The sequence below is a fragment of the Hemitrygon akajei genome, chromosome 1, assembly GCF_048418815.1.
Source record: "Hemitrygon akajei chromosome 1, sHemAka1.3, whole genome shotgun sequence".
Classification (NCBI taxonomy): Eukaryota; Metazoa; Chordata; class Chondrichthyes; order Myliobatiformes; family Dasyatidae; genus Hemitrygon; species Hemitrygon akajei.
Window position 1 is genome coordinate 60268616 of NC_133124.1, and position 22751 is coordinate 60291366.

The following is a 22751-nucleotide window of genomic DNA, read 5'->3' on the forward strand; positions in this document are numbered from 1 at the left end:
TATGTCGATTTATTTTGTGCATCAGTTAGCAAGATGAGTTTTAGGGTATCGGAAAAGCCTAAAAGAGCTCTTAAGTGTGTTACACTTAGCATAAAACTAGACATAATTAAGCGTTTCAATCGTGGTGAATGAAGTAAGGACATTGTCTGTACGTTGAACCAGTCGCACTATTTATATGCGGAGAGAAAGAATCCTGAAAGCTGCCGATGTTACTGCTGGCTCTGCTCGTAGCAAAGTGGTCTTTCTTTGGCGGCATCCAATAATTGCTTGAGTGGATTGATGGGTGTACAAAGCGTGGTGTTCCATTAAGTTATCTTATACTTAAGGAGAAATCAGTCAGTCTTTTTAATAAACTGAAACAGAAAGCACTGGACGATGGTGATGAAAGTGTTGTGAAAGTGGAATTTAAAGGTAGTCATAGGTGGTTTGATCGGTTTCTGAGGTGAGGGCAGCTTCATAGCTTAAAGTTTACTGGAGAGAGTGCTTCGGTTGATACGGAAGCTGCCGAAAAGTTCCCAGCAGAACCAAAGAAAACAATTATAGAAGGTGGTTATTTGTATAAGTGTTTAACTGTGACAAAACTGCAATTTATTGGAAAAAACTGCCGAGCACCCCAACCTCTGACGACTCAGCCTAACACACCATCATCAGTGGGCTCGTTGTTTTCCCGATTCCGGTAAGTGAAACTACACTGTACATACATTATTTCTACTTTATATAGGCTGTGTATTTTGCGTTATTTGGCAGCTTCATAGCTTAAAGGTTACCGCTGAGACTGCTTCCGCCACGTAGTGAGATTATATGTTATGCTAGACAGTGCTGCAATGATTGCAGAAAAGTATTTCTACTTTATATAGGCTATGCGTTTATCATATCATTTCTGCTTTTACTATATGTTACTGTTATTTTAGGTTTTGTGTGTTATTTGGCTTTTTATTAGGTTATTTTTTGCGTCTGGGAACACTCACAAATTTTTCCCATACAAATAAATGGTAATTGCTTATTCACTTTATGACATTCTGCCTCATACGAATTTCATAGGAACACTCTACCTTCGGGTAGTGGGGGCCTGTATTGCATTGAACTGCTGCTGCTAAGTTAACAAATTTCACGCTACATGCTGGTGATAATAAACCTGATTCTGATTCTCTCCCTAGGAGTGGGCATCCTACAAAGATTACGCCAATAGCACAATGTGCAATGCTGAAGGAAGTGAAAAGAACCCAAAGGTAACAGCAAAAGACCTGCATAAAAACTCCAGAACTGGCTAAAGTCTCTATTCATATGCCCACTATAAGAAAAACACTGAACAAGAATGGTGTTCATGGAAGGACACCATGGAGGAAACGGCTCCTCGCCAGAAAAAAAATTGCTGTATGGCTCAAGTTTGCAAAAGATCTGAATGTTTTGCAATGCTTCTGGGACAATATTCTGTGGACAGATAAGACAAAAGCTGTAAAACTTTTTGGCAGAAATGCACACTGCTATATTTGGAAGAAAAGGCAACTGCACACCAACTATGAAGCATGGTGGAAGGAGCATCATGGTTTGGGGCTGCTTTGCTGCCTCAGGGACTGGGCAGCTTGCAATCGTTGGCAGAACAATGAATTCAAAATTGTATGAAGACATTTTTGCTGGACAATATCAGGGCAGCAGTCCATCACCTAAAGCTTAATAGAAGTTGGATAATAAGAGTAAATCAACAATGTTTTAAAAAAAAAAAGGAACTTAGTGTTTTGAAATGGCTAAGTCAAAGTCCTGACCTTAATCCTACAGAAGTGTTGAGGAAGGACTTGAAGCAAGCAGTTCCCAGAGTTGAAGGAGCTTTGTAGGGAGGAATGGCCTAAAATTCCTCCAAGCTTATGCGCAGGACTGATCAAGTTATTGGAAACATATGGTTGAAGTTATTGCTGTACTGGGTGGGGAAGGGGGTTACATTAGTTACTGAAAGCAAAGATTCACATACTTTTTCCAACAAATACATGTAATATTGGCTCATTTTTCTCAATAAATATGATTCCAGTTATTTTTAATTGGGTTTGCTTTATCTAGTTTTAGGACGTGATCTGATTTCATTTTAGGCCATATTTATGCAGAATAAGGTAATTCTAAAGGGTTCACAGACTCTCTAGCCCCGCTGTACAAAGATTACTAAAACTCAAGCAGCCTACATCTTGAAGCCTGTAGATTTTTAGAACCCCACCATATGCAAAAATTCTCTTCAAAGCACTGCTGTCTTCTTGCCAGGTTTCCAAATCAAACCATCAGCAAAAACAACAAATTCAAGAAAAAAAAGGTACAAGTGTGTTACACGTCTGCAGAACAAGTTTCCAGCTGCTATCAGATGCACTATTTTTAAAATCCTTCTCCCTTACACCTCCCCAGAGATCAAAACAGGTGGGGAGCTTTGGGGACCTGCTGTACATTTTGAGTCAAATCAGTAGGAAACCAGAGCTATGGTAATGATTGTGAGCCAACCAATTAAAAACAAGCAAGTTTTGTGAACAAGTGGGTGGTACAATAACATATAAGCACCCAAACCAGGATATGAAAGCTTAAATATTACAGTAAGCATTTTCAATTTATGCACTTAATTCAGAAATGTGTAATTAACTCACTCCCACCCCTCCCCCCTTGGACTATGCAAATACTGACATATCCAACAATCCCATTTGCACTCATTAGGATGTATCTTTCTATGACATGCCTATTTAAATGCCTGTGTTAATGTCAAATAAATAATTACAGTGGATTTCGGTTAACTGGAACACCAGGACTAGTATATTTTGGCTCAATTAAGCAGCTGTCCTAATTAGCTGAAGTTTCTTAGAAATATTTAAAATGGTATAAAACCAGCTACCATTTAACTGAGTAACAAATTATGCATTTAAATGAAATACAGAACAAATTAGAACACTACCAATACCTCTACAGTACTGTAGAAGTCTTTACTCCTAATAGTTATTGACAGAGGAATTCGGTCGCGATCATTTGATTAACTGTAAATGAACAAAATCAGTGCAGACTCCTAGTGGAGATAATGGACTGCCTTTATACAATGATATAGACAAAAGCATCCTCCAAATTTTCACTTTCATTGTAACATTCAAGAAGATTGTCGATACCTTTAATTCCTCACTTGAACTATTGAAATCATTTCATCTTCACTCCCAGCTGTTTCTAGCATCTTCAAGCCTGCATGCTTGAAACCAGTGAGCAAAACAGTTCCAAATATCTTATTGCTTATTCCTCACCAACTATCAGTGTGAAAAAAAACTAATCGCTCTTAGCATGATGTACTGTGTTTAATGGCTGCACAGATGCACGCAACTAACGGTAGTTAGAAACTGTTTGGTAACATTTTCCTGCCTCAAATAAGCAGCTTAATGTCCAAAGTAAACCAGAGAATCCCAGTTATTTGCTGATTTAGTTTGTTCTTCAAGAGTTGTCAAATAAACAGCTGCCCAAATTAACCAGAATCCATTGTATTTTCAAATCTACCACTCCCAGCAGAGAGCTCCAAATATCAACCACAGTAAAATCATTCCCCTAACTCCCTTTACAGAAGTCCAATGTTGCTGAACCAATGATTTGTAAACTTTCAATACAACATCTCAGCTTTTATATTCTATGCCTGACCTGTGAAATCATGCTTGCCATATGCCTTCACTAACCATTTGGCCACTTGTAGGGAAATACAGTACGTATTTGAAACCCAAGGTCCCCCAGTTCATCTCAGACCATACCTTTTGTGCTGTAATGTTCTCCCCTTACAATTTCCTCAAATGCATCACCTTACAGCTGTCAAGATTAAATTTCATCTGCAAATTCTCCTCTTTGATCTATTTGATTTTTTAGCCAGCTATAGCCTCAATCTTCCTTATCCATAAGCATCCACATAGTCAAATGCATCACAGAACATCGAACAAAGGCCTTTCCACCCATGATACTGTGCCGACCTATATAAAGCTACTTCACTATCAATCTAATTCTTTCCTCCTACACAATCCATAACCCTCCATTTATTTTACATCCATGTACCCATCTTAAGAGTCTCTTACTGTAAAGGTTTCTACTGTATTACCCTCTACCACATCCCCAGTTGTGTTCAGGTACCTAGCACACAGTACAAAAGACATCTCCCCTAAACTTTACTGCACTAACCATATACTGACATCCACCAGTATTGGTTAATGCCACCCTGGGGAAAAAGGCACTGGTTATTCATTCTATGAATCTCAACTTTACACACCTCTATCAACCTGCCTCTCAACCTTCATCCTTCACCCCAAAGAGAAAACCCCTAGCTTATTCCTCATAATACGTGCTCATGAATCCAGGCAGTATCTTGGTAAATCTCCTCTGCACCTCTTCTAAAGATTCAACATCCTTCCTATAACGAGGCAACCAGAACACAATACTCCAAGTCTAACCAAAGTTTTATAGACTGCAACATTAGCCCGCAGCTCTTAAAAAAAAAAATCAATGCCCCAACTAATGAAGACTAGCACATCATACATCTTCTTAATGACCTATTGATTTGAGTGGCAACTTTGAAGGATCTATGGATTTGGACCCCACATTGCTAAGAATCCCCTCAAAGCCATGCTGACTATTCCTAATAAGAATATACTTCTCCAAATGCTTGTAAATGCTGTCTTCAAGAGTCCTCTGCTTAAGTTTGCCCACTACTGATGCAAGCCATATTGGTCTAGGATACCCAGGATTATCCCCATTATCTTTCTTGAACAACATTGTGGTACTACTCCTGTATTCAGGAAGGACACAAAGATCGCCAAATCCCCTCCAATCGCTTCCTTTACTTTCTTTAGTTACCTGGGGTGTATCCTGTCCTGGCCCAGGAACTTGCACATCCTAATGTTTTTCAGAATCTTACCGTGAATTTTGCTCTTTCTTCCATAACTTCATATCCTAACATAGTAGGTGTGGGAGGTCTGTCTTCCCAATTTGCTGAATCAGTAGTTCTGTCAGATTCCGCAGGTCTGGACAAATATTCAACTGCTGGGTTTGACCCATTGAATCTAGTTCTTAATGAAGGACTGTTATTTATCAAGTTTGTAGAAGCCAAGTGCTCAGAAGTGACAGCTTTTCTAAATCCACCAGAATGTAAACTGTCCCCTTGACCTTTTGATGAGTTTGAACTGGTGGATGCACTGTCCAAAGACTGAAGTGAAGAACTCCTCCGACTTCTATTTGCAGGTGTTCCAGCAGAGGGATTCCCCAGAGGTAAGGGTACAGGTACAAATGATGTCGTCATCCTTTAACCAAGCAGTATTCTGTAAACAGTTTCTCTCTACCAGGCATCAGAAGGCAAATCAAAGTGGCCTCTGAACTATATAAAAAAAAATCAAGAAAAAAAAAATCATAAATTTAAGTATAATGTCCATTATACAAAGACCCTTATAAAAAGCTTTGATAAATTTATATAACTCATATTGAAAAAATCAACTTAACAGTTTTGTACATGACATATCAAATTTATTAGCATTTTTATCTCAAAGCACTACAAAAATGTTAAATAATGTCAAAATGTTCATAATTTTTTACATGTAGTATTTTGCCATTTTTTGATAAAAGCAACAATGGCTCTTCTACAATAATGAAATATAAGGACATTTAAACACAAGGATGTTTAAACCCAAAGATCAATGATCTGGGAGATTGCAGTCTGCGATGCTCAATATGTAGAAGGTAGTCTGGGGTCAAGCATTTTCACTTTCAAACACTATTCATGTTTATAAATGCCACAATGGAATAAAAAAGATAACATGCACATTATAATCATTGATCTTAACCAAAAAAAAAAAAACGCACCTTCAGTCCACATTTTCTATACTTACATGAATCTCAACATTAATTCCAATTGCTTAATTACAGACACCATCAATTCTATCACTAATCTACATGCTCGAGTAATTTATACTCACCAATTAACCTACCAACCGATACATGCTTTAGCGCATAGGAAAAACTTGTGTAATCAGTTAAAACTGGCAAACTCCACAAAGACAGCACAAGATGAGGTTTGAACCCAGCTGGGCAGTGGCTCGACTAGCCACATTACTGCACCACCCACATACTCTACATGTACAGATGGCTGCAAAAACCTTAAGTTATCAGGTGAAAGTACTTTACAAATGAAATCTAGTTTAATGATTAAATAAAGAGCACTAAACTTATGTAGCAAGTAATAAAATATTACATTGTTTTCAACTATTGCTTATCCCAACATAAATTGGGACAGATCATTCACCAGGGAAAAAGTTAAAAGGGATGCATTGTTTATAGCCTTGTGATAAGGTCAACGATTATTACAATTCACAAATTGAATTGATGTGACTGAAAACAGCCTGTACTTTAGTCAAAAACAACATGCTTGATATACCGTAGATTCCGGACTACAGAGCGCACCTGATTAAAAGCCGCTGGCTCTAATTTTAGAAATAAAATCAATTTTTTACTTGTACAGGCCGCACCGGATTTTCGGCCGCAGGTGTCCCACGTTGTAATATGAGATATTTACACAGAAAGATATTACACGTGAGGATTTTTTAACTTTTAATTAAATCCATATGGTAACATAAACAAATACATATTGCAAATGCTTTTTTTCGAACCGTGCCTGTAACGCGGCTACTTTTAAATATACGTTGCGTATACTTCTTTACTGAACAACATTCCAATATCTCCAAACGACTGGTAAAAAATATATATACTGCAGCCTACCAGGAAAAGTTATTGATCGCCTTTAACTTAAAAGCAGCGTTTTCGCTCCGCCGCTCGCCCCCCTCCTTCCCGTTTATCGCAAACCGGTATCCCACAAGACGCGGCGAAACCGGGTGTGACGTCATAGCATCCCGCGATGTAGTACAGAAAACAAATATAGTTAAAACAGTTCTAACTTTAACTAACAAATGAATTACTAAGCGAAAATATTATAAACTAAATAACTGCCATAAAGGCAGCACAATGCTTTTCTTCGAGTGTTTTCCATGTTGATGAGGGTGAGTACAAATGACTGATTTACAATAATTTTAATTGTGAAAGTGCGCTTGATTTATCGTACAATTTCATTGGACCTCTGTGAACTACTCATCAATTTTATTGGTCTACTGTTACGAGGCAAAATGTTTTTGGCGGCATGAAAAAAAACCATGTATTAGCCGCTCCGTATTAAAGGCCGCAGAGTTCAAAGCTGTTCAAAATGTGGGAAAAAAGTAGCGGCTTAAAATCCGGAATCTACGGTACTCAGATCAGGCAACATCTGCTGCAGGCCAACTTTACACACAAACTCATTCCTCTATTCACAGATGCTATCTGAACAATTTGTAGCACCTGCACTGTTATTGTTAACAAAGTCAAGCGTTAAATCTAGCACACAAATCTGAAAGGAAATATAAAGGGGTGCAATTCAAGGTGACAAGGGACCACCTCAGAGACATTAAATAACATGAAAAAATCCACCACAATTTTAATTGCACAATTCTCTTTCTGCATTACCTGTCCTTATTTTCAGGATCTACTCAGATCAGACAACATTATAGGTCAAGACCCTACGACAGGTAGTAGAGGGAAAACAGTCAGTATGAAAAGGTGGAGGGAATAGGGGAAACAGGTGATAAGTGGATCCATATGGGGGTGGGAATGACAGAGGGAGAGAGAAGGGCATAAGTCAGAGGGAGAAGAGCAGAAGTTAGAAGGGAGATGGTAGAGGAGTGACAAAGGGCTTAGGATGTAATCTGAGAGGAGAGAACAGTGCACAAGATGAAGAGAAGGACATAGGGAAGGGAATCAGGAAGTATAGGACATGGGGGAGGGGCAGCAGTTGAACCAGGAAGACAGAAGAAAATAAAGGAGGAAAAGGGGACAGGTCAGTAGCTATTTGGCGTTCTGGAGACTATACTACATGAATACAAAATGCTGTTCCTCTAATTCACTTTTAACCTTGACCTGGCAGTGGAAGCAGCCATGGATAGACATCGGTATGGGAATGGGAGGTGGCAGTAACAAGGCTAGTAATGGGGATACCCGGCTGTCACAGTGAATGGAGTGAAGGTGCTCAGTGAAACAGTCCCCTAATCAGTTCTGCACATTGGTGAATGTCAGTAATATTGTTTAAACTGGTTTAACAGGTGGACTACTTTGGGGGCACGGCTAGTTGACTTTGCACCTCTGAGTATTCTGAGCGGAAGGCCAGCAAACTGGCTTTGGGAAACTGCAAACAATAACTGCATTCCCTTATTGGGCAAGAGAGGGAAGGGCAAGCAACCTCCCAAATAGACAATCAAGTCAACTTGAGTTACTCAGCAAGACTTCCCCAGTCACTTTAGAGCACAAGAAAAAACTGACATCAAGACAAATGATTAGGAAGTCTTGTGCAGGATCTCAACCAGTTCTGTCTGAGGAATTGAGTATATATAAAAAAATAATTTTGAACCTATGTAACTTCTGGCTAAAAGAATAATTGGGACTGAATAGGAATCTTTGAACTGAAGTAAACTGTCTTCAGCAGTTAGCTATATAAAAAAAACAGCTTATACTAGTTCTCCTTTGGCATACAGAGAGAGACATTGAGTTAACATTATACATTGTAGAGGAGGAGGACTCACCGATAAGGACAGGAATGAACATCTGTCTGTAACTAAGTCAGGGCGTTGTAAAGGGAATAAATGATAAGGACTGGACAGTCCATCCATCTGTAATCAAAACCTTGATTTAACGAACTCTCTTATCCGTAACTAAGTTTTGCACCAACAGACTCGGAGGGAGTACCAGTTCTAATAACATCTGCAGCAGTAATGAATGAGACTTACTATGTATAATATATGGCTGTAACCTGACTAAGGGGTCCACTTGTTGGATGGTGGCAGTACTTACGTGCCTTCCCTTTGACAACTGGGTCTCAAACTCCTGCAGGAGGGTGCACAATAAACTGCTGTAACTATAAGAAGCTGGTCTCTTGAGTTGTATTCAGATTCTACTTTAACATGTCAACCATTCAGTTACCTCCACATATTCTGCTTAATGCAGAGTTCTTCCAGAAGTTTATTTTTTGCTCTGGCATTTGCAGTCTCGTGTCTCTGAATAAATGTTCAGTTAAATCAATGGCTTTTTGGCAAAGATACTACCATAAAGGTCACTAACACAAGCCCAAATCTCCAGCACCCTTGAATTTTATCTTGCAGTGATCCTGGACTCTTTATTTCCCTTTCCTACTTCTCACCAATTCTGAATTTCTCTACTCATTAACAGCTCTCAGGATCAAAATGAAGTAGTATGGAAACAGGTCCTTCAGCCCAACTTATCCATCAAGGTATTTGCCAGTGTTTGGGCTATATCACTGTCAACTATTTTCTTAATCCAATTATCAGTTTAAGTGTCTGCTAAAAGATGTAACTGTACCTGCCTCAATTGTTTCCCTTTGCAGCTCAATTAACTCACCATCCTCTGCATAGAAAAAAAGATTTTCCTTGGGTCTTTCCTCTCTCACCTCGAATCTATGTCTAGTTTTAGACTTCACTACCCTGGGAAAGTTGACAATGCACCTTGCCTACAATACAAATGATTTTATACAAATTTAAAGCAATTGATAGAGGAACTGGAAACAGGAAGCTGAGGTAGAAACCCTCACACATAACACATTTTTAGATGTGTATATGAAAAGCCATCCTACAATTCCTTGTAGAGACACGAGAGACTGTAAATGCTGGAACTCTGCAGTATAATACAGAATACTGGAGGATGCAGTGGGTCAGGCAACATCCATGAACAGAAATGTAAGTTCATGTTCGAATCCTGATGAAGCATCTCATCCGGAAACATTTATCGTCCATTTCCCTTCATCAATGTTGCCAATCCACTCAATTCCTCCAGCAATGTGCATGTTTCTTTTGTTTTAACTATAAACACATGGGAACTGTATCCAGGAAGCACTCCAGTCTCTGCAATGCCCACCAGACCAACAGGTTTCCAGCTGCTTCTGTGGCCTAGTCAAATGCACATACAGTCTCCCCTCCTTATCTGCGGGGGATTGCTTCCAGGACCTCTCGCGGATACCAAAATTTGCAGATGCTCAAGTCCCTTATTCAACCTCTCTATGCGGTGGACCTTAGGACCCAGTGGAACCCCAGACCTTATTTAATCTGCTTCAGTGCAGTGGACATTAGGACCCGGCGAGAGGACTCTGAATCCGCAGTGTTACTGTTCACGAAAATAATCTCGAACACGATTGAAAATAAAGTGGAAATAATAAAGCGATCAGAAAGAGGTGAAATGCCATTGGTCATTGGAAAAGCGTTAGGCTACATCGGTCAACTATCGGAACAATTTTAAAGGATAAAGTGAGAAAGGCTCTGCCCCGATGACAGCTACAATTTTTACTAAGCAACACAGTGATTTAATTATTGGGCTTTGGGGTTTTGGGATTTTAATCCTCCACATCAACCTGGCACTGTGGAGAGTGCACGTGGCAGTGGTCTGTCACTCGATCGAACTCGGGAAATTCCATTCCCGAGCCCAGCGCTGAAACATATATGCATATAAAACACTTAATGTAAGGGTAAAATATATATTATATACCAAGACAAACGTTTGACTAACTGATGCTAAATACTGGATGTACCTGTTCCAACTTACTTAAGAGAACTTCCGATTTTTTCGATCCCGATCCACGATAACCCACGCACATCCTCCCGTATATTTTAAATCTCTAAATTACTTATAATACTTAAAACAATGTAAATGCTATGCAAAATGGCTGTTATACTGCATTGTTTAGGGAATAATGACAAGAAAAAAAGTCTGTACATGCTCGAACAACAAGTGCTGGAAGAGCACTACCAGGTTTTTGCGATTCGCAGTTGGTTGAATTAGCACATGCGGAATTCGAAATAAGCAAGGCCAACTGTACACATAAATGAAATTCATGAGGTTACAACTGAAGTATCTGAAGGGGTTATTCAAGTTCTGCCTGTACTTCAACAATAGACAATAGACAGCAGGTGCAGGAGTAGGCCATTCGGCCCTTCTAGCCAGCACCGCCATTCACTGTGATCATGGCTGATCATACACAATCAGTACCCCATTCCTGCCCTCTCCCCATATCCCTTGACCCTGCTATCAACAAGAGCTCTATCTAACTCTCTCCTGAATGCATCCAGAGACTTGGCCTCCACTGCCTTCTGGGGCAGAGCATTCCACATATCCACCAATCTCTGGGTGAAAATGTTTTTCCGCATTTCTGTTCAAAATGGCCTACCCCTTATTCTTAAACTGTGGCCTCTAGTTCTGGACTCACCCATCAGCAGGAACATGCTTCCTGCCTCCAGCGTCTCCAATCCCTTAATAATCTTATATGCTTCAATCAGATCCCCTCTCATCCTTCTAAATTCCAGTGTATACAAGCCCAGTCGCTCCAATCTTTCAACATATGACAGTCCCGCCATTCCGGGAATTAACCTTGTGAAACTACGCTGCACTCCCTCAATAGCAAGAATGTCCTTCCTCAAATTTGGAGACCAAAACTGCACACAATATTCCAGGTGGGGTCTCACCAGGGCCCTGTACAGCTGCAGAAGGACCTCTTTACTCCTATACTCAATTCCTCTTGTTATAAAGGCCAACATGCCATTAGCTTTCTTCACTGCCTGCTGTACCTGCAAGCTTGCTTTCATTGACTGATGTACAAGAACACCTAGATCTCGTTGTACTTCCCCTTTTCCTAACTTGACTCCATTTAGATAGTAATCTGCCTTCCTGTTCTTGCCACCAAAGTGGATAACCTCACATTTATCCACATTAAACTGCATCTGCCATACATCTGCCCACTCACCCAATCTGTCCAAGTCACCCTGCATTCTCATAACATCCTCCTGACATTTCACACTGCCACCCAGCTTTGTGTCATCAGCAAATTTGCTAATGTTACTTTTAATCCCTTCATCTAAATCATTAATGTATACTGTAAACAGCTGCGGTCCCAGCACCGAACCTTGCGGTACCCGTTAATCGCTACTCTTTGTTTCCTGTCAGCCAGCCAATTTTCAATCCATGTCAGTACTCTGCCCCTAATACCATGTGCCCTAATTTTGCCCACTAATCTCCTATGTGGGACTTTATCAAAAGCTTTCTGGAAGTCCAGGTACACTACATCCACTGGCTCTCCCTTGTCCACTTTCATAGTTACATCCTCAAAAAACTCCAGAAGAGTCAAAAACTTCTTGGAGGGATCTACTTTTTGGTGTATTCTTGGCCTAATCCAGGCAACACACAAGCGTCTCTCAATGCGAACTGCCCAACCTTTAAGAGGATATTTTTGCTCATGCATTCTTGGCAAGCGTAAAACATGCCCGTTGGTGTTTGGAAGCCTTGAGTAACATTGAACATTCCATAACTAAGAGCCTTGACAAAGTATTGAAGGCTTAAACAGGGTTAAGGTCTCTTTTGCAACTAGCAGACATTTGGCTGAATGGCATGCTTCATACATTTTCAATAAACGTGTTTACAAAATAGATGACACCTAATGTCTGCCAGCTATAAAAGATCTCTGCCCTATTCAAACCTTGCACTTTCTTTGTCTCTAGTACACCAGCAGCTCTCCTTCTCAAATACTCTATTCTCATTCTTCACATCTGTTGACCCCTCTCTCCACAGGGAAATAATCCTGCTTCCATTTGACACTGAGCTTGAAAGTAAACCAAGCTCCACAACTCCATTTGTTCAAAGGTTAATTTATTATCAAAGTATACAACTCTGAAATTCTGCCTCAAGATAGCCACAAAACCAAAAACAGAAAAGAATGGCAGCAGTCAACACCCCCCACCCCCAAATCCCATCTCCACAATACAAAACCAGAAACATCCAACAAAATATAAAAAACTACAAGACTGAAAAAAGTCTAGAGTTCAAGCCCATATCCAAAATGCAGAAAATCTGGGTAACATTCTCTGGGCACAGCAGCAAGGTCCTCCCTCTCTGGCGGCAGAGTGATCTCACCAGCAATCAAAAGGCAGTCTCTCCTCTCTGGCAGCAGAGCGATCTCACCAGCTATCAAAAGGCAGGCAGCTGGCACTCACCTTCTTTCTTTCTTTTCAAATCTTTTTATTAATTTTAAGAAAAACATAAAATATGAGTACAAAACATTTGAGAGTACACAATTAATAGATTAATTAACAATCAGATATGTATTAATCAATATATAAAGTCTCCCAAACTCATAGTATTAATGTAAAGGAATTAAGAAAAAGAGAAAAAGGAGAAACCCCCCCCAAAAAAAAACTAAAAGAATTTAAAAACTAATAAAAAAAAAACTAACCAACATGGGCAATTGCATAATGTTAAATACATACAGTAGTGCCGATGACTTCGAACCTCCATCCACACAATTCAGGATAGTAACAATAAGGTTCAGGATCAGACCATTTAATTCATATGAAAATGTTGAATAAATGGTCTCCAAGTTTCCTCAAATTTAACTGAAGAATCAAAAACCACACTTCTAATTTTTTCTAAACTCAAACAGGAAATAGTTTGAGAAAACCACTGAAATACAGTTGGAGGGTTAATTTCTTTCCAATTCAGTAAAATAGATCTTCTAGCCATTAATGTAACAAATGCAATCATTCGTTGGGATGAAGCGGATAAACGCTTATTATCTATCATTGGTAGACCAAAAATTGCCGTAAAAGGATGTGGTTGGAAATTAATATTTAAAACTCTTGAAATAATATTAAAAATCTCTTTCCAATAGTTTTGTAAACAAGGACAAGACCAAAACATATGGGTCAATGAAGCAACATCAGAATGACATCTATCACAGGTTGGATTAACATAAGAATAAAATCGAGCAAGTTTATCTTTAGACATGTGGGCTCTGTGTACAACCTTAAATTGTATTAGAGCATGTTTAGCACAGATAGAGGATGAGTTTACCAATGATAAAATTTTTTCCCATTGCTTAGTAGATACAGGGCAATGCAATTCTTCCTGCCATTCCTTCTTAATTTTTTCTGATATATCTGGCTGTACATTCATAATCATATTATAAATGATAGCTACTAAACCGTTTTGACAAGGATTGAGAGCTAAAATTCTTTCTGTAATGTCCAATGGACATTCTTTCGAAAAAGACTTTAATTCATTATATAGGAAATTTCTAACTTGCAAATATCTAAAAAAAAAAATGGGTTTTAGATAAATTATATTTATTAGATAACTGTTCAAAGGACATAATGTTATCATCCAAAAACAGATCACGAAAACATGTTATACCTTTTGTTTTCCATAAAAGAAAAGCTTGATCTATAGATGATGGTCGGAAGAAGTAGTTAGATATTATAGTACTTAACAGCATAAACTTATTCAAACCAAAAAATTTACGAAATTGAAACCAGATTCGTAATGTATACTTGACTATGGGATTAGTTATCTGTTTATTCATTTTGAGTAACGAAAAAGGAAGTGAAGATCCTAAGATTGAGATCAATGAGAAATCTTGCACAGATTTACATTCCAAATTTACCCATTGTGGGCCAGCAACTGTAGTCGATTCTTGTGTCCAAAATATCAGATACCGTATATTAACTGCCCAATAGTAAAATCTTAAATTTGGTAGAGCCAAGCCGCCCTCCTTCTTAGGCTTCTGTAAATATTTTTTTTACCTAGTCTAGGATTTTTGTTCTGCCACAAATACGAAGATATTTTAGAGTCAACCATATCAAAAAAAGATTTAGGAATAAAAATTGGTAATGCTTGAAATAGATATAGAAATTTAGGTAGTATCATCATCTTAATGGCATTAACTCTGCCTACCAAAGACAAAGATAGTGGGGACCACCTATTAGCAAGTTGCTTAATTTGATCTATTAAAGGTAAGAAATTAGTTTTAAATAGATCTTTATGTTTTTTAGTAATTTTAATACCTAAATAAGTAAAATAATCTGTAACGATTCTATTTGGTACATGATTATAAATTGAAACATGCATATTTAATGGAAAAAGTTCACTCTTATTAAAATTCAATTTATATCCAGAAAAATTACTAAATTGAGCAAGCAAAGAAGAAATAGAAGGAATAGATCTTTCAGGGTCAGATATATATAATAACAAGTCATCCGCATATAATGATACCTTATACATCGTCTCCCCACGGGTAATACCTAAAATATTAGGTGATTCATGAATGGCTATAGCCAAGGGTTCTAAAGCAATGTCAAATAATAAAGGGCTTAAAGGACAACCTTGCCTTGTACCCCGAAATAATTGAAAAAAAGGGGATCTTTGATTATTGGTAAAGACCGAAGCTAAAGGTTTATGATATATTAATTTAATCCATGATATAAATTTTGAACTAAAATTAAAATGTTGCAATGTATTAAATAAATATGACCATTCAACTCTATCAAATGCTTTTTCGGCATCTAAAGAAATGACACATTCTGGGATTTTAGATGAAGAGGTATAAACAATATTAATTAATTTTCTAATGTTAAAAGATGAATAGCGATTTTTAATAAATCCAGTCTGATCCTCAGAAATAATCCGAGGCAATATATTTTCTAGTCTAATAGCCAAAATTTTACTAAAAATCTTAAAATCCGTATTCAGCAAAGATATAGGCCGTTAGGATGCACATTCAGTAGGGTCTTTATCTTTTTTAAGAATTAAAGAAATAGAAGCTTCATAAAAAGATTGTGGTAGTTTGCCTATACTTAATGCATCTTTAAAAATTTTACAAAGCCAAGGAGAAAGTATGGAAGAAAAGGATTTTAAAAATTCTGCAGAAAAACCATCTGGATCCGAAGCTTTACCCGAGTTCATTGAAAAAATAGCCTTTTCTATTTCAGACTCCGTAATAGGTGTATCCAAAAATACACTATCCTCAACAGTTACTTTTGGAATATTCAATTTCCTTAAAAATTCATTTATTATAGAAGAGTCCTTAGTACATTCTGATTGATATAAGGAATTATAAAAATCTTGAAAGGCTTTATTTATCTCTTTATGATCAATCGTCAAAGTACCATCTTGTTTGCGAATCCTAGTAATCTGTCGCTTATCCGAAGCAATTTTCAATTGGTTAGCTAGTAATTTACCAGACTTATCTCCATATGTATAGAACTGAGCTTTCGATTTAATTAACTGACTTTCAATCGAGGAGGATAATAATAAACTATGCTCCATTTGAAGTTCCACTCTTTCTTTATAAAGTTCTTTACTAGGGGTCAATGAGTAGATCTTGTCAATTGCCTTAATTTTATCAACTAATGTTAATATTTTTGAATTAGTTCGTTTCCTAACTCCAGCAGAATATGAAATAATCTGTCCACGAATATATGCCTTAAGTGTCCCACAAAATTCCACTAGAGATCTCTGCTGTAGAATTTATTGAGAAAAACAAATCCATTTGCTGTTTAATAAAGTTGACAAAGTCAGAGTCCTGCAGTAAAACAGGATTAAACCTCCAACCTTTAGTACTAATATATGAATCCGTCATCTTAATAGATAACTTCAAAGGTGCATGATCAGATATAGTAATAGAGTCATATTTACAATCCATAACATCTGTAAGTAAATGCTGATCAATGAAAAAGTAATCAATTCTTGAGTAATTATGATACACATGGGAAAAGTATGAGAACTCTTTGTCATTAGGGTGTAAAAAATGCCAAATTTCACAAATAGCTGAATCAATCATAAAAGAATTAATAAGAGAAGCCGATTTATTCGGAAAAGTTTGAGTGGGCTTGGATCTATCCATCAAAGGGTTTAGACAACAATTAAAATCCTCGCCCATTATCAATCTATATTGATTCAGATTGGGAAAGGATGTAAATAAGCATTTAAAAAATTCAGGACAATCAGTATTTGGAGCATAAACATTAACTAAAACAACTTTTTGATTAAAAAGTAAACCAGTAATAAGCAAAAATCTACCTTGCGGATCTGAAATTGTTTCATGATGTATAAAAGCCGTTGATGAGTCTATAAAAATAGAAACACCGCTCACTTTGGCTTGCGAATTTGAGTGATACTGTTGGCCCTTCCAAAACCTAAACAACCGCTGACTATCCACCTTCCTTACATGAGTCTCTTGTACAAAAATAATATTAGCATTCATTCTATGGAATACTTTGAATATTTTTTTCCGTTTGATCGGATGATTTAAACCATTAGTATTCCAAGAAACAAAGTTAATAGTCTTATCCATATTGACAATATATATTACAGTTAACACATAAGTTTGAAAGAAAAGTGAACTCATGAACCCGGAAGAAGGAAGGAAGTTCAAGGGGAAACCGGAAGTCACAGCACTGCAGCCATTTTTGTAGTTTCATATAAGCCCATGAAATAAAACTAAGCAAAAAGCAAGCGAAAAAAAGAGAAAAAAGAAAAATCCCCCTCCCACCACCCTCAAAACCCCAGGAAAAAAGCCAAAAAGAGGCAAGCGAGCGATCTAATACTAAAATTACCCCCTTGTCTCAAGACGGCAACTCGAACGTAACAAAGTTAAAAAAATACAAACAACCCACATTATAAAAAAGGGTTGATATAACAAAAGTTAAAATATAAAATTAGTGTTATAAATGTATATAAACAAAAGGGTTAAAAAAAGAATTAAAACAATAAATGAAAGTTTAAAACTTTCAAACACATCAAAACAGTTATGACGCTCCAAACACCAATGTCTGTCAGGAAGAAGAAACGCCATTTTATTTTTTTCCCAATCTTAATATTCAAATGTTAAAAGTATAAAAGAGCGTATATCGATTTGAAAAAAGAAAAGCTAAAAGGAAGAAAAAACCCTAATAAGTTATTTTCAACGCTAATAGATTAATAATATGAAAAAATATAAAGTCAAAATAAACCCAGCAAAAAAAAAACTTTAACCGTATGTAAGAAATACATGTAAACCGTATCAAAAAAAAAAACGTCAATCTATAACAGATCCAAATCTATAGGCTAGATTACATTGGTCAGTCCGATAGAATGTCATTGTTCCAGGAAACCTTGAGCATCCGCTGGCAATTTAAACAGCCGAAAAGATCCATCCTGAAGAGTGACTCTCAAGTGTGCTGGAAATAACAGCGCTTGCTTGTAGCCTTTCTGGTGAAAATTCGACATAACCGATCTAAAAGCCAGCCTAGCCCGTAAAATCTCAGGGCTATAATCTTCCAAAATGCGAAATTTGAAACCTTGATGGGTTATCATACCTTTTTTACGAGCTGCCCGAATCAAACGCTCTTTGATATGGGGATAATGGATCCGGAGAATTACGTGTCGTGGTTTCAAACTTGAATCCGCTTGAAATTGGGAAACCCGATGCGCCCGATCGATTACCGGGGGAATATCCAGTACCTCTGAGCCCAGGACATCCATTAGAAATTTAGAGAAGAAAACGGTAAGATCACCGCTTTCAAATTTTTCCGGAATCCCAATTAGCCGAAGATTTTGTCTTCGAGAGCGATTTTCCAAATCAGTAATTTTAACTTTATAGCGATCCATCTGTTGGGACGTCGAAGTTTGCTCTTCTTGTATTTTTTCGATTATACGATCTTTCTTAAGAGCGGCTTCTTCAAGAGCCAAAATACTTGCTTGTTGTTTTTGTGATTCCAGTGAAAGGGTCTGGAACTTTTCTTCAAGTGATTTCAAACGTTCGTCATACTGTAAAAACTTAACGAATATTTTTCTCTCCAGTTCTTCAAATTTGACTTCTATAAGCTTCACAACTGTTTCTAAAGTTATGGGTTCTTTCGTCTGTTTTGATTCTTTTGCTTTAGACATTTCAGCAAGTTGAGAATAATTCAAATAGTTTAAAAAGATAAATTCTGTATGTTTAGACCCCTTTAGAATAAGTTTAAGGGGTGTTTGTAGGTTAAGAAGACGTAAAAGGTTTGGAGCAAAGCCTAGAAGCGGTTTACTCCATGAGCGCCATCTTGAGACTCCACTCACCTTCTACATTTGCCTCAATGTTTCAATCTCCCTCATCACTTTAATCAAACACTGGAAGTTTCTCACGATGAGGTTCACACACACTGCCTGTCTCTGGGAATCCTCTCGGAGAATGCAAAGTACTGAAAACACCCAAATGATCTCCAAACTGCAAATCACAGGTTCCAACAGTTCCAGAATCAAATTCAAGAGGAAAAACAGAAGACAAAGGCAAAATATATGGTTTCATGGCCTATCCAGATGTTGTACAAAGATACCCTCTTGACCAGAATCAAAACTTTTTGAACATTTTTCCTCCCCCTCTGGAAAAGCTTCCAGACTTGATAGTCAGAATCCTTCAACCCTGCCAACAAGAATCAAAAATTCAGGCAACCAACCTCATTAGAATGCTGATGTCCATGGCGGCAATGATTAGTCTGCACTAGTGGGAACCGCTGAATCCCCACGCAGCTTTCAAGTCAAACTGCCCTTTTCCTTTGTAGATTTTCAATGTGTGCACAATTAGTTTCCCATTTCTATTCTTCTGTGAAGCAACATTCAGAATCAACTACAATGGCTTTTCTTTCCATTTCCTCAAATGCCTCACAGGATATCTTTGACACTTTTTATATCTACTTGTTTTTGGCTGGTTATTCAGGTATCATTTCAGTTGCTGCAAAACCACTAACCAACACCCAACTCCATCTCATCAGTGACAGACAAGAAATCTCCACGTTACAATCAAGGATAACAAATTCTTTGAAGTTATTATTTTCCTTTCTGAACCAAGTAGTTCAGAATTTTGCTCGAGACAAATTCATGCTGCAAGATTGTCTACTTGCTCACCAAATTCTTATCCAAGCTTTGGTTCAAAGATGCACTATTTATAATATCAACATGCACATCTTTGTCTACATTCACTGTACAAATTATATTGCATCCCATCAACTTGACTATTCCAATATGATCCATGCTAACCTTCCACCATTTACTCATGCCTGAGATTAGTTAAAATTCATTCACAAACAGCTCAGTTCACTCAATTCTGTTCTCCCTAAATTTATATTTTCAGTTCAGCAAGTGCAAGTCTTGAAGTTTACTTATTTTGAAAAGTAATGACTTGAATTATCTAGACCCTCCCCAACTGTATCTTTGTAAAATAAAACATAAAAGCCCCACCATTCACATTTGGGCCTTCTGCTGTTGAAGTCCAAAGCTTTGGAAGAAAATATAAAAATCATCCACAATATGAAGCTCATCTCCTGATCAGCCTTTTAGTCATGAATCAGTGAGAAAGCTTTGTAAAAATCATGTTAACACTCATTTCGAGAGGACTAGAATACAAAAGCAAGAATGTAATGCTTAGGCTTTAAGGCACTGGCAAGGCTTCACTTGGAACACTGCGAGTAGTTTTGGGCCCCTTATCTAAGAAAGGATGTGCCAACATTGGAGAGGGTACAGAGGAGATTCATGTGAATGATTCTGCAAATGAAATGAGGAGCATTTGATGGCTGGAGCCATTACTCACCAGAAATTAAAATGTGGGGTGGAGGGGGAGAGTCTCATTGAAACCTTTTAAATGTTGAAAGGCCAAGATACTATTTCCTATAGTAGGGGGGTTCTATGACCAGAGGATACAGCCTCAGAGTAGAGGGACATTCATTTAGAATGAAGAGGAGGAATTTCTTTAGCCAAAGAACTGTGAATCTATGGAATTTATTGCTACAGATGACTGTGAAGGATGTCATTGAGTAAACTTAATGCAGAAAATGATAGGCTCAATTAGTCGGTGTGTGAAAGGTTATGGAGAGAAGGCAAGAGAATGGAGTCAAGAGGGAAAATAAATCAGCCATGAAGAAACGGCGGAGAAGACTCACAGGGCCGAATGGCCCAATTCCATTCCTTTGCCTTATAGTGTAAAATCATTACTAAAGAAATTTGTATTGTGACAGCAAATATTAGCAGTTGAAAAGCACAAGTATGAAGACATGACAGAAAATACTGGAAATACTCAAGTCTTCGCTCTGATGAGAGACCTACAATGTTAACTAACACACTTCACCACAGAGCTGCTACCTAATGAGTACTTCTGCCATGTCCTGTTTTAACTACAAAGCTCCAGACCTAGGCAGGTGTGAACAGAACCACCAACAAAATAATAATGGAAATCAGATTTTTTTTAAAGTCTCAATTGAGAATAGATTATAAGAATGGGAAGTTATGAATGCATTATCCAATGTTATTTTTTCTGGGGAACTAGGACGAAATCTATGGCTTGGTTTTAAATACCTCAATAGATGGTACATCTAACACACACAGGGATTGCAAACTTTCAAGATCTTTGACACGACATCTTGACCTAGGTATAAACGAAGTGGTAAATAAGATGACATTATTTATCCCTTTGCACCAAGAAGTCTAAAGCACCAAGCTACCTGTACTATCTGAAGTTCAAATACGTCAATACACGCCATCTTTTAAACCCATAATGCTTTTGTGAAGTCTGAGGTCGGGGAAACTCGGGGAAAAAAAACACGCACTTTGTTGGGGACCAAATCTTTTCATGAATACCCGAAAATACCAAACTAAACGTAAGATTACACGTGTTAACATGCCATACAAGCAGATTCCCCACGTCGAACGTGTTAATGTTCGGTCATGCGAAGTGTGATGCACTCCACAACCCGGCGAGTTTAATAATCACGTTCCGTTTCTCACTCTGGTAGAGGGACCCTCTAGTCCAGCGTATCGCTGTAGTAACAGAGTACTGTACGGGGTTGGCATGAACCAGGCTTGACGGAGGTAGCTGGCATCATCTCCCGGCCTGAGGGGCCGGCGGCCGCGGCGCGAGCCGTGGAACGGGGCGTGACCAACGGCCCAAACAAACGGCATCACGCGGCGTGACCAACGGCCCAAACAAACGGCATCACGCGGCGTGACCAACGGCCCAAACAAACGGCATCACGCGGCGTGACCAACGGCCCAAACAAACGGCATCACGCGCTCCGCCCGGGGCGGCGGCAACAGCGGGGCAAACTCCAGCCACGGACGGACGGACAAACCCTCTTACACTTACTGATAGGAACAAGTGGCTCGCCGAGCGCCCGCAATCACCTCCTGCTGCGTCACCACAACCGCCAGGTCTGCGTCGGCTGGCTTGGGATTCCATTCATCGTGGGACCTGCCTACTCCCAAAAAAAATCAACAAGCCTCCTGCTCATTCGTTACGAATTAATAAACTCTGCCAGGGAGGTGTGCGAGCGAGTCACCGCCCACTACCGGCCCATTGGATGCAGGGAGCAAAATTATTTATCAACCCTCCAGTATTTTCCTGGAATCTCTCGGATTAAAATTATGCCCCCAGACGTTACTACTAGCGCTCTTCGAAGACTATCATGAGGACGATTTTTTTTATTATTAGCGATTATTCAGAGATAGTTGGAAAGAATTGGCTGGGCGTGGTGTGGCATGCAGAAGATCATGTGATTAAACCTCCGGGCACATATCCAATCACTCGTGGTAAATTAAATTAACTACCGAATCTCCTTAACAGCAAACATATAGCTATGTGTTGTACAAATGTACTGCTAAGAAGCAGTGCAGGAAGTATATGAGTTTACTAAAACCAACGCTAGCTTTTGAAGTAACTGACATATCTTTATTACGCTTTGCACGATTATCCTCTTATCGCTTCAATTAATCCTTTCTTCCGTGTACATGGGTCGAGGTAACCACCTTTCGCCGGCTCACCTGATGAATCGTGAATTCACACCCCAGACTTTCACCCGCACTGGTAATGCCCT

General features: G+C 38.4%; 1 protein-coding gene across 4 annotated transcripts in view; it reads right to left on the minus strand.

Annotated features, from left to right (window-relative positions):
* The window catches only part of snx16 (sorting nexin 16), a 48125-nt gene extending 25796 nt beyond the window's left edge, over positions 1–22329 (minus strand). Inside the window, exons 1-2 of one of the 4 annotated variants that reach the window (XR_012098771.1) lie at positions 22025–22329; positions 4898–5353 (exon numbers count right to left, since the gene is read on the minus strand). Coding sequence is in view for 3 of the 4 variants with exons in the window: in XM_073044010.1 (XP_072900111.1) it covers positions 4898–5278 (381 nt within the window). In the remaining variant the exon portion in view is untranslated. Of the gene's footprint in view, positions 1–4897; positions 5354–21568; positions 21935–22024 lie in introns of those variants that run through there. The other 3 variants (XM_073044010.1, XM_073044020.1, XM_073044029.1) reach the window with 3 other exon arrangements.
* Positions 22330–22751: the final 422 nt, after the last annotated feature.